The sequence below is a fragment of the Montipora foliosa genome, chromosome 1 (genome assembly GCF_036669935.1).
Source record: "Montipora foliosa isolate CH-2021 chromosome 1, ASM3666993v2, whole genome shotgun sequence".
Taxonomy (NCBI): domain Eukaryota; kingdom Metazoa; phylum Cnidaria; class Anthozoa; order Scleractinia; family Acroporidae; genus Montipora; species Montipora foliosa.
This window is the reverse complement of record NC_090869.1, coordinates 58,039,165-58,051,664: the sequence shown is the minus strand read 5'-3', so window position 1 is coordinate 58,051,664 and position 12,500 is coordinate 58,039,165. Positions and strand designations below refer to the sequence as shown.

At 40.9% G+C, this 12,500-nt stretch overlaps 1 protein-coding gene and 1 non-coding gene across 3 annotated transcripts in view; both read right to left on the bottom strand.

Annotated features, from left to right (window-relative positions):
- Positions 1–31: 31 nt before the first annotated feature.
- The window catches only part of LOC138002607 (protein FAM199X-like), a 19,855-nt gene continuing 7,386 nt past the window's right edge, over positions 32–12,500 (bottom strand). For both annotated transcript variants that reach the window (XM_068848620.1, XM_068848624.1), the window contains 7 exons: positions 9,845–9,890; positions 8,539–8,737; positions 5,812–5,963; positions 5,249–5,338; positions 3,909–3,967; positions 1,911–2,039; positions 32–238 (listed from right to left, as the gene is read on the bottom strand). In XM_068848620.1, coding sequence (XP_068704721.1) covers positions 173–238; positions 1,911–2,039; positions 3,909–3,967; positions 5,249–5,338; positions 5,812–5,963; positions 8,539–8,737; positions 9,845–9,890 — 741 coding nt within the window. In that variant the 3' untranslated portion in view covers positions 32–172. The remainder of the gene's footprint in view (positions 239–1,910; positions 2,040–3,908; positions 3,968–5,248; positions 5,339–5,811; positions 5,964–8,538; positions 8,738–9,844; positions 9,891–12,500) is intronic.
- Trnag-gcc (transfer RNA glycine (anticodon GCC)) lies at positions 401–473 on the bottom strand. The gene has a single exon. It is a non-coding gene; the product is annotated as a tRNA-Gly (tRNA).

The following is a 12,500-nucleotide window of genomic DNA, read 5'->3' as shown; positions in this document are numbered from 1 at the left end:
CTTAAATTTTGTCCATCACTGCCTCTTTTTGTATTTGCTGTTTTATTCAAACCTTCCATCGACGTTTTAAGTGGTAATTCAGTTTTGCGTTTCGTTTGAGTTAGTTGCCTAAAGCCATTTGGTTGAACTGACAATGAAGTTTATTAAAATTTGAAAAATTAAAACTAGACAATCAACAAAGTATGTCGACTTCTAGGTCATTCGATTCTTCTTCATTTCTTGAACTCAATGAAATAACCTGCAAATAACGGCAAAAAAACTGTAACATGATTATTTTCTTTAATGAACGAAATGATATATGAAATGGATCGCACTGCGATGGACTGCGGATATGAAATCAGGTGAAGCTATGTTCCTCGCAATTATGAACGCACTTGCCTAGAGAAGCCTTAAAAATTCAGGACTTCAACGGGGTTTGAACCCGTGACCTCGCGATGGCGGTGCGACACTTTAACCAACTGAGCTATGAAGCCACTGATGTTGGGAACTGGTCATTTGGGAATCAATGAACGAATTGCTAAAATTGCGTTCATAACTGCGAGGATCATTTTTTTCTTTAATCGATTCTTCCCACCTGAGAATGACTCTCACAGATATTACTTTGTCAAACGTAAACGATTGGGGTGGGGTTGGGGTGGGGTTGGGGGGGGGGGGGTGGGGGCTTCAGGGACCGAAAGGCCAACTTGTCCCCAGTCGTCTCTAATATGCGCCACTGATGAAGGGAATTGTGGGAATGAGAAGAAGAAAGAGGAATCTCTTCTTCCGCCCTCCCTATTCTCCCCTGCGCGCATCTCCCGCGCGACTTCCCCCTCGCGCCCACACTTCTGGGAGACGAAATTCAATTACAGTGTTGTTCATGAAAGCCGGGCACCCTGGCAGCGGTTTACTGAATATGCGGGAAAAGAAGATCTTAACAAGTGTTATTTAAATCCAAAAAGAAAATTGGGGGTAACCACGCATTTTTAGAAGATAATCAATCAACAAAATGCGTGGTTACCCCCAATTTTCTTTTTGGATACTAAGAGCACTTGCTAAGTTCTGCTTTCTCCCCATAGTTTTGCGCCGCGCAAAAATATCGCTGCATTAATAAGCACCACCCATAGGAAATCCGAGTGTCTCGACATGCGCAGAGCGTATGCGCAATAACAATAGTAGGCACCGTCCTTAACTCGACGAGAAGGAAAGGACTCCGCAGAAATCGCGTGAAGTCTTCACTGAGTATGCGCAAGCCTTTGCTTGGAGACACTTTCAAACCCAAGTCAAGTCTAGATCGTACTCCTAGACGCCATACTGATTTTCGTACTGAAGGCTCAATTTTGACCTTCGCCTTGTCAAATATATGATGCACGAGCTGCCTAAACCGGTTTGACCGGAGTGACTAGCCCATAAACTTGGGCGGCGGCGAAGTAAGGCGACTTAAAAGACTTGACACGATTTCTGCAGAGCCTCTCGTGCTCGACCTCTGGTGAATTTCAGAGAGGCTCTGCTCGCAGGGTGATCAAAAGGAAGAAGCGATCCAAATTCGCTTGTAAATTTGGAGTGACCCAATTTCTTACGAAAACAGGCAGACAAACGCAATTAACCGCACGACAACTTTAATAAACGATGTGAAGTGTTCCCTTCCTTTTCGGACCACTCGTGTCCTGGAACATATCGATACCGCAACGAAGGGCTTCTAAATTCCGCAATTTAGGTAAAGAAATGGGTGGTAAAAATACTTAGACCTCCGTGTTGGATACCAATACTGGGCCTGCATCTAATTACGAGCATTCCTGGGCATAAGTGGGTAAGACCCCGGGTGACGTCCAAACTTGCTAACCCAACAATAACAACCGACTTCTAACTTAACAACTCGTCCCACTGCCCCCCTCAAGCATGTTAAAGCTGCGGGACACCCGCTGACTTCATACCTCTTCATTCTCAAACAGTCCACTTCTTTGCTCCTTCATCATCTGGCGATGAACTCGTTTCAGCAGCTCTTTGTGTTTGGACGATTTTCTTGAAATTTTTTTCATGCTAAGATTTCCGCTGGCTTTCCTCTGTTGGTTAAATTTGTTATATCAAAACATTAACAACACTGCGAAACACTTGACTTTGTTGCAATAGTATTACATGTAAGGCATATAACTGCAACTATTTAACTATTGTCCCATGAGCGCGCAATGGGTACGAGTCGGTAAATAACCTACGTGCATAGCATCGAGTGAGCTATAACCAACGTCGTGGTTCTGCGTCGGTGGGGCTTATTTCCCTTTCGTAAACGGTCGTTGCCATTTTTTAGTTCTGTATTACACTCATTAGGTCTAAGAACTCAAAAGGTTGCGGTTACTGGGAGTTGTGTCTCGCTGGTCATATGAGTTAGGGTTCGGGTTAGGGTTCTGTTTAGGGTGAAGGCTAAGAAGCCAAGTTCGAGTCTTGAAATTTTCGGACTCTTTTTCCTCCAGTTTTTCTTCTATAAATGTTTTTTTTTTTCCTTTTTTGTCTTAATTTTTGTTAATAGTTCTTCTTAGTTTGTTTCTTTTAATTTTCTTTGAAGTGAAGTGTGTAGTCGACCGTTATAAATGGCATCGACCGTTTCAAATGGCAACAACCGTTCTGAGAAATGGCAACGACCGTTCCAAATGGCAACGACCGTTTACGAAAGGGAAATTTGCGTCGGTGGGGGGTGAAACACGAAGAATTTGGTTTTATCAAGAGTTGACGGAGCGGTTTTCAGTCGAGTGCCGTAAACAAATACCATTTAGTAATCACTTCGACCAATCGCAGCAGGTGCAAACAGCGCCATGAACCAATCCAAATTCGTAGCAATTTCATATAACTTTCTCAAAGAAGCGAATGTGAGAATGATCTGGGACTCGGATTTTTCCGAGTTCCCAATGGGTTCAATTGTCAACATTTCATTTAATGTGTGTACAACTTTCTTAAAGCGCGGGAAAAATCGGGCGTGCGAGTCGCGATTGGTTTTCCTTCTCATTGGTTGATAAACTGGCGCGAGGTCTTTAAGCCAATCACTAAGCGTAGCAATTGGTAAATTAACCACAGTACAAAAGATTTGGAAGCTGACGTTTCGAGAGTTAGACCTTCGTTAGAGCTCAGCTGGGCTAACGCTCCAGCGTTAGACCTTTGTCGTAGGTTTAATCGCGTATTGGAGCCACGGACAGCAACCGGAAGTGGAAGTTTCGCATTCTTGTGATTCTGCCCCAGTTTCGAAGAAAATCGTCTTTAAAGGACGAAAGACACTGAAAAAATACAAATTTGATCGCGTCAACACACGAGAAAAGGGAATAAGCCCCATTTCCGGTTGCCGTCCGTCCTCCAAAACGACGCATAACTCACAATGACACGGGTCTCCTTTCGGCTATACTCAGCTAAGCCTAACCTAGCCTGCGTTGCAGATCTTCCTCCATCATGCAGGCAACTTCATCTCTGTGCGCTTTCATAAAATGGGATCCAGTGGGAAAAGCAATTTTACCCCCTCCTATCTCTTCTTCACCATGTGATCAAGGCTGCTCACAGATCAGCATTTTCTCAAATTGATTATCAATTTCGTAACGTTGTTCAATTCAACTTCTTCGGAGAAGAGACTTTGCAAAACCCAGTCTAAATGTATCTATCAGTCTGGGACGAGCTCTTTAACGCGCGGTTACCGTTAACCAGCTGTTAAGAACAGTGCAGAATCGAAATCTTAAGGTTGTCGTGGTACTTGACGCAGTTAAGTGAAAAACAAACGTTACGCAACACATACATCGTAGTCAGTGCTGTCAGTCACAGAGGTGCACTGGCTTCCACTAGTCTGTCAGTGCTTTCTGTCTGTGTCGGTCTGTTTGAGGTCAGCAAGTGGATCAGTCAATCCAGAAAGAGCAAGGGAACACGTAAACACAAATGAACACTAATGAACTATGTCTTACCTTTGAATGCTTTCTGTGACTAAAATTTGTATTCTGTCTACAAGTTTCTGATTGTGAATCTGTGATAAAAAAAAAAAAACAACAACAACACCGGATCTGTTAACATTCAATTCTATACATACATCAATAATATACCTCTATCATGATGACGGCCGAATAAAATATTCTTTGGTTTTATTGCTAATAAGCCTTTCTAGCCTCGCTACGACGAGCAAATTTCAAAAGAACATTTTGTTTCAAAATGAGGGCGGCGTGTCTAATTAACATAAATACAAAAGAATGTAAAGAAGGTCTATATTATTATCAGTTCTGTTCGACTATAAACTTCTGTGTTAGCAAAACGTGATGGTTGCCACAGTAGTGTACAAAAGATATCTTTTGCAATTATAACACAAAATGAAGACAGAAGCAAGTCTTCATTCACAGCATACATCCATGAAGAGGAAGAAACGCAGGGATTTAAACAACAAGAACGCATGTTTGCCAGTTGTGGTCGTTGTCTGGTCAGTGCATGCGCCATGATTTCCGGCACTACTCGGCCCGTCTCTGTTGTTGCGTGGGGGCTCATGGCCGGGTTGCCAGGATTTCCCGGCCATAGAATCAGTCTCCATCTGGGAATTGGCTGCCAATAGTGGAAGTTCCTGCATGTTTCAGGCACCCACCCGAAACTAGTTCACTTAATCTTCCGAAAACTCCAAAAACACTGCCTCCCTTACAGTGCAACGCGCCTTACCGTGGCCACCTAACAAACTTTCACATTTGACAGCCTACGTATAAATACCACTGCACAACTCAGCAACTCATGCAACGATGTTCAAATTACAACCGTGCGAACTTTGCAAGGAGGCGTGACTGTCAATGAAATTCGTACACCATGCTTGGCGGATAATTTTTAAAAAACTCTGTTAGGTGGCCAAGGTAAGGCGCATCCCACTGTAAATCTTCCAGGAATCCTTTCTAAACTGTTATTTTAATCTTATTTCAAGGAAAAGGTGAAGCTCAGGCGGTTTATGTGTGACTTTTGGAGCTAAAGGTTTGCCATTTGATCCTCTCCTTTGACTTTTACCCAAGCCCTGCAGGTTTACACGTAGTTTCAAATTCAAATCCAGGACATGAAGCACTGACTGAGGGATGAGAGTGAACCTGCCAGATCCATTGACGGCAGCTTCAGAGGTGACAGAATTTACTTTTCCCTATTTTTCCCTGTTAAAGTTAACAAGTTCCACTTGAGAAAACAAACTTAAGGTTTCCCAGGATCAGGTCATTAATTTTTCTAAAATCTGAGTTTGCAAAAATTATTTACTTTTGGGATCAAAGATTAAAAATTGCTAAGCATTCACCTGAACACAGTGGACAAGAATATCTTGAGAGATGATCCATGCTGTAACTGTGTATTCTTCTAAATTTGGCATCATCAAATGCATCTAGGTCTGGTAAAAAGAAAAAAGACAGTCATTACAACTTTCTAATGAAAACCGAATCTTAATGTTTCTATCTACTGCTACCAATCACTGTGTTTTTCCAGCACTTTCAAGTTGAAAAGTTACACCTAGACTGTACATGTTGCAGTGTGGAACCATGTTGTTTTTTATATCTACAAAAAGAGTAAATGACTTTGTTTGCAAAGTCAGCAAGAATTATCCAGTGGATTTCCAAATATTTGAAAGTTTACATTTTGACTTAATAGACCTCTTTAGCTTGTACGTTTTGTTTTCCCATTTCAGACCACATGATGTTCCCAAGGGAATTTTTCTTTTGTTTTTTCATAAGTTACGCATACATATGCACATGCATTAGACGGCATTTGAAAGAAACGGTTCCACAGAGTAACATCACATGGTCTGAAATAGGAAAACAAAAAGTAAAAGCTTAAGAGGTCAATAAACACTCGATCTCATCTTACCTATTTCAAATTCTGTGTCAGTCGGAAGGACTGTTGCTTGGGGATTAATAATTCTAATGATGTCCATCTGTTCTTTGAGTCCCATTGTCACAGAGGCAACCCTCGTAAGGATCTCAACTGCCTGCACTTGATCATCTGATGACATTTTCTTCCTAAAGTAAACAAACGTAGAAACATCACAATCACACGAATGACTATTACTTGCTATATCAATAATAATTACATAGGTGATTACTGAAAAATCTCTGTGCGAGTTGCCTACGCTAGTTTGAGGTCATTATTATAGGATAATCACCTCAGTGGTTTATTCAAAATGGCCACAAGCCATTTTGTTGAAGTGACAGACACAAATTAATAATTACATGTATTATTATTGTTTTAAAGAAAATGGACATTAACTTTTTCAAATAATCAATCATGTAATTATACTAAAACATAAATTACTCACATCAGGCTCCGTGAATATTGGTGAACAAAAACCTTGCCTTCATCTTGGGTTTTTCGCCAATATTAAAATCGCCTTTGGCGAATAATTATTGTTATTAAATTTTTCAACCTCGCTTAATGCATTTCTTGTGCTCTAATTGGTTCACTCAATCTCGGTTATCAGCTCATATCCCTTTTTGTGGAAAATTTGGATTGATTCTGATGTTTAGAAGTACGTGAAAAGGTAAGAAATGTTTTTTGTGATTAGCCTGCGTCTGTCTTACCACAATGTCGCATCTTCATCAAGTTTTTTTGACTTCAATCGGATTTTCTCATTTTTTCACTTGTATTTCCAAACTTTTGGAGTTTAAGGAATTTAATAAAACAATTATTATTCCATTCGCACTTGTTGGATATGAGACTGGTTATAGCCAACTCGCCAAGCGTAGCGCCTCATTGGCTGCTTACCATCTCATATCCAACGCGCGCTCATAAAAGGAACTTTATTTAAGTGTCTAGTCATTTTAGTGCTGGAGCGCTAATTGGGGACACTGTAAACTGAAATGAGCAATGAAAGTAAATCAAGTCAAATGTTGGTTTTTGAGGAGATGGGAAACCGGAGTACCCGGAGAAAACCTCTCGGTGCAGAGTAGAGAACCAACAAACTCAACCCACATATGACGCCGAGTCCGGGAATCGAACCCGGGCCACATTGGTGGGAGGCGAGTCCTCTCACCACTGCGCCATCCCTGCACCCTCATGATATGGAATCATTGTTAATTAGTTATTATTAATGTGCTCCAGTGAATTTATTTTGGCTTGGACATCAGTTTTGGTTAAGAGAATGTTTCCTCTACAACCACAAGTCAGACTGTTTGGGGTACATACCTAACCACTTCTCATTTTTTTTCTCTGAATGAAATAAATGCATATATATTTGAAGTGCGGGTTATAGACAAAAAGTGAAGTGGTTCTCACTGGAGCCACCTGAATTTTTCCAGTCGAATATAAGAGACACTTATTGCTCAAATTGTCCAGTTAAAGTGCAACGAGTGTTGATTCAATCATAGCACTCAGTCTAGTAAATTCTAGGTTTATTTGCTTTTGAAACCAACATCGTTGTCAGTATTTTACCAGTTTAATAAAAAAGCCTGTTGTGTCAGAAAGTGGTTTCTTAGGTTTTTAATTAAGTAACAATATCACTAGCCTTTTACATGTAGACCTACAGGTGTAATGCAGAGATTTAATCTCAATGGTGTCTAATTATTTAAAAGAACATGTACATGTGGTTCAGAGATACAGTGTATACATCCCGGACATAAGTTGTATGTTGGACAAAGCTCGTAGCAAGCATGTTTACTGTCAAAAAACATGCTTGGGATTTAATGTCCTTTTCTTTCCCTCCAAATTGACAGTGAAATTGTGCATGAATATCATTTATTCCACAATCACTTTTAAACAAATAAGAGGTGATAGATACATGTAACAACATGATTTGCACTTTACAATATGGTGGTTGTGCATTTATTGCCCATTTTTCATCCAGTCTGTGGCCACTCAAGACATGGCATACATTTAGTACTGTAATAGACCGAATGCATAAATGGCAGGCAAAAAAATATTCTTTTGTTTATGTGCTAAAAGACTCACTAGCCTCGCTCTCAAGCAACATTTCTTTTGTATTTTGTAAATGCAAACGAGACTAGTGAGTCTAGTTAGCACATAAACAAAAGAATTTTTTTTTGGCCGCCATTTATGCATTCGGTCTATGGTCTTTAACAGGATGAAAAATGATTTTCCAAGGTTGACAAGATTATATAGAAATACCATAAGCTCACCCTCTAGTACTTTTCCTCGCAAATACTTTTTAGTGGAAACGATAGGAAAAAAGACGAAACCTCTCATCTGACAGTCAAACAATGAAATTTGTACCAGTGAACATTGACTGTTTTTTGCTGTCCAGGCAGGCAGAGATTGATAACGGGGGGTCTAAAAGACAGGTCACATTCCACAGGTCACTCATTGCAGGTCATTGTTTTACCCTTTGGAAAGTAATCCTAGCCCTCAACTTGGCTAACCCTAGGGCTAATTAGGGTTTTTAGGCCTAGGGTTAGCCAAATTGAGGGTTTTGGGTCACTTTTAAAAAGGTAAAACAATGACTTGCAACGAGTGACCAGTGTTTTAGACCTGCCGAATTGATAACCTTCTTCAAAAAGGCACGACATAAAATTTCACACACAAATCCAGGCCAATAAAATTTTATAATAATTACTATTTGTCACTTTCAAGTAATTTACTCACCAACTCACGGTAAACTCCATTGAATCTTTTAGTTTCTGACAAGGACACTTGAAGGTATTTTCAGACTTTGAATTCTTGTTATTCTTAATAAGCCAGTCCCGTTTTAAAATATCCTCGAGCGTCTTTTTGCCGCTGTTCTCTCTTTTGGGTGAACGTTTTCTTCTGCACTTTCTCCAGCTAGTGTCAATGGCTTTTAGCTCTATAGAAGTAAATTCAATAAGTCATTAATTTTAAAGATAACACTTCATTATTATTAAAGGAGACATTAGCAGCATGTGAGTGCAACAAGCTTCATCTACTTCTCCTTTACACCAAATCAGTGGTGGTAAAGCTATGGATAATGGTCAAACAATGTGCCACACAAATGTTGCTTGTTATTTGACACAGTACAGTCTACATACTGTATAACATTCACCTAAATGTAAATTCAAAGAGGTCACCATGTTTATGGAAACACAATGAAGTTCTTCATTTGGATGGAGGGCTGCTGAAATAACTCATAGACTATTTTCCCAATCCCACAATGCAACACATGTACAGTACGTCTTGGGGGGCTCTGTACATGAAAACAATCTTTCTCAGCTAGCGGTAGTCGCCTATTCAGTTTTTTTTGGGGGGAATTTCAAGCCCTGTTACATAACAACAACAATTTTTACTGGCTCTATAATTTTGAATCTTGCTACATTTCTGCTCTACTCTTCCACCCACTACTAACGTTTTCATAATAATTAAGTGGAATCTCATCTTCAAGCACTAATAGCCAAACTGCGTTTTGGCTTCCATCAATCAAATGAAATCAACTGATGCGTGACAACCTACCACTCAGCTGTGAACTAAACAAAAACAATCTCCAATTCACTTTCTGGAAGCGGAGTCGATCTTCCCGGATATGTTCGGAAATTTGATTGATGGAAGCCAAAACCCAGTTTGACGCTCTTGAAGGTGAGTTTCCGCAGAATTATGAAAATCGCAGTAATCAACCCCCATTGCTGAGTAAAATTGTCTAGTGTTAGAGTGAAATTTGTGCAAATCAACTGGCATTTGGATTTCCAAGCTACCTGCCTGGAATAGCTGTTGAGCTGAAAGGAGAAGGCAGGCAATCTTAATTAAGTTTATGTGAGAGGACACAAAAACACACAAGGCTCAGGTTTACAAAACATGAGTTATGAATAATAGATTGCAACAAGATGATTGTGAGGAAAGAGCCAACTTACCTGTAAGAACAGAACGGCCCAACTAACATTTCAAATATTATTAATTTAATGTAATATGCAATCTGTAACAAAGCATGAACTTTAATTCTCACCTCTACATTTTCTTTCTAGTTCAGCAACATTAAGAGATGAGGAATCCTAAAAATGAACCACACAATAATAGAGGTAACTAAGGACGCCCTCACTAAATATAATACAATAAGAAATTTAACCTCATTTAGCCAAATATTAATTGGATTCTTTAACCCATTGACTGCTAGGAGAGAGACTTGTCACTCTGTCTAACACCAGAGGATTTTACTTATCAGTGGGAAGGTGGTTCAGGTGTCAACGGCTTAGCAAATTCTACATCCACTCAAAAACTATGTCCCCTTAACCTATTGACTCCGATGAGTGATACTTATTAGGACGGTGCCTACTATTGTTGTTGCGCATACGTTCTGTGCATCTCGAGATATTTAAGTTTCGTATCGGTGATACTTACCAATACAATGATACTTTTGCGCAGTTTAAAACTATCCGGAGAAAGTAGATCTTAGTAAATACTCTTGGTATCCAAAAAGAAAATTGGGGGTAACCATGCATTTTTGAGAGATAATTAAGCTTCAATTTGGGAAACAACGCCATACGTTGCTTTGTATTTTTACTATTTTAAAGCTTTTTACATTCATTAACTATCTTTAAAAAATGCGTGGTTACCCCCAATTTTCTTTTTGGATTTCAATAACACTTGTTAAGATCTACATTTCCTGCATAATCATAAACCGGGGCAAAAATACCTTTGAATTTGTAGGTACCGTACTTAATAGATTTTACCCTGTCTGATGCCAGACGATTTCACTTGTCAGTCGCGAATTATGGGGGGCGGGGGTGGTGGTTCAGGAGTAAATGAATTAAACACCGCCCATTGAAAAAATAAGAACCTTGATAGAGTCTTACAGACAAATAAGAGAAGCCTTGAAGGGGAAACAGACACTGTTAGTTAACCCTTAAGATTTACCCCTCGAAACCGCCCACATGGACCAGTAAAATCATCTGGTTTTAGACAGTAAAATCTAGAACAAGCATTTTGTAAACTTTGCCCCGTTTACAAGGGATTACAGCTTATCGAACTCTCTCTCAATCAGTAAACTCGACTGAGTTTATAACTAAGCGTTTAATCAATCTCTCGTGTTCGTCTTACAACGGGTGTGTAAAACTACTCTGACTCTAAAAAAAAAGGAAACCTAAACTTATATGTTCATGTATCGCTTAATCTAATATCTTATTGGTCGTTGCTAAGTGAAATTCAATGAAAGTTCATTCAAGGTTATGTCAATCAATGGTGCTAATTAAGAAATGAAACTTTGGCCTAATCGAATCACGAAGTCTCCGACACACTCCCCCGTGCAGCTTCAATGAGAAGGTGCACGCAATAAAGGAGACTGCGGCTTAACGAATATTCCACGAAACTAAAAAACTAGATGAAATATTTGCAATCAGTCACTTCAGTTAATCGGTCATGTTCACAATTATTCGCTTTCTTCTTCCTCGGCAATCTGCGCGATTCTCGCTGCTGCGGTGCTCGCTGCCGCTCTCCTTGGTCTGAACGTGGTGGCGTTTGCGTTCAGTTGCTGCTCCAATGCTGGCTGGGCAACCCTGGGCGCACTCTGCAATTCTAAAGGATATAGGTGTTGAACTGGTCGCTGGATGACTCCCTTACTGGTCCTCAGCTGAACAGCCCGCGTATGTCCGTCAGGGCCCGGGTAAATAGCATCGACAATGGCTAGAGGCCACTTGCCCCGATTCTTGTTGTCGGACCGTACAATTACGGCATCTCCAACTTTGACTTGGTACTTGGCTACTTTGTGGACAAGGTTGTGGCGCTCTCGCAAGGAAGTTAAGTATTCGCGCTTCCACCTGTTCCATAACTGATCCTTGCAGGACTTTAGAAATTTGACTCGTCTCCGCAAATCCTTGTCCTTGATCTGCCAGGCTGGCTCTTCAGGGAGCTGGGGGAAGCGCTGGAACAAAAAGGAAGCAGGTGTCAGGATAGGCAACTCCAAGTCGTCTTCAACATAGCTGAGAGGGCGGCGATTTACTTGGATCTCAACGTCCAACAATACTTCGCTTAGTTCATCCCAGGAAAGGGTGGCTCTCCCGATAACCTTGAACATCGTTGTCTTCACAATGCCAATCAGCCATTCGAATTGACCGCCCTACCATGGCGCGCGACTCAAGTTGAACTTCCACTTAATGTCATGGGATTCCAGGAACCCATTCAACTCTTCGTCTCTTCTTGCTTGCGTCAGCCATTTGGCTGCTTTGACAAAGGTGCTTCCATTGTCCGAGTAAATTACGCTTGGGCGTCCCCGCCTTGCTATCAGGCGTTTCAGGCATGACAAGAACGTAGTGGTTTCTAGGTTTGTGGCTAGTTCCAAATGTACGGCCCTTGACAAACTGCAAGAGAAAATGACCAGATAGGCTTTCCCTTCTCTTTTGTTTCTCAACTTGTACAAGATTGGGCCTGCGAAATTGGTCCCGATGACTTCGAAAGCTCCGCTGATGTCAGTACGCTCTTTAGGTAGCAGTCCAGGGGGTGGCGCTCTCACTGGCAAGGCACGGAACCGCTTACAGCCCCAACATGTAGATCTTACGGACTTAACCAACTTTCTCAGAGTCGGGATCCAGTATTCCTCTCGAACGGCTGCCATGGTCAGGGACACGCCACCATGGAGGGTTTCAGCGTGAACTCGCTGTACAAGCTTC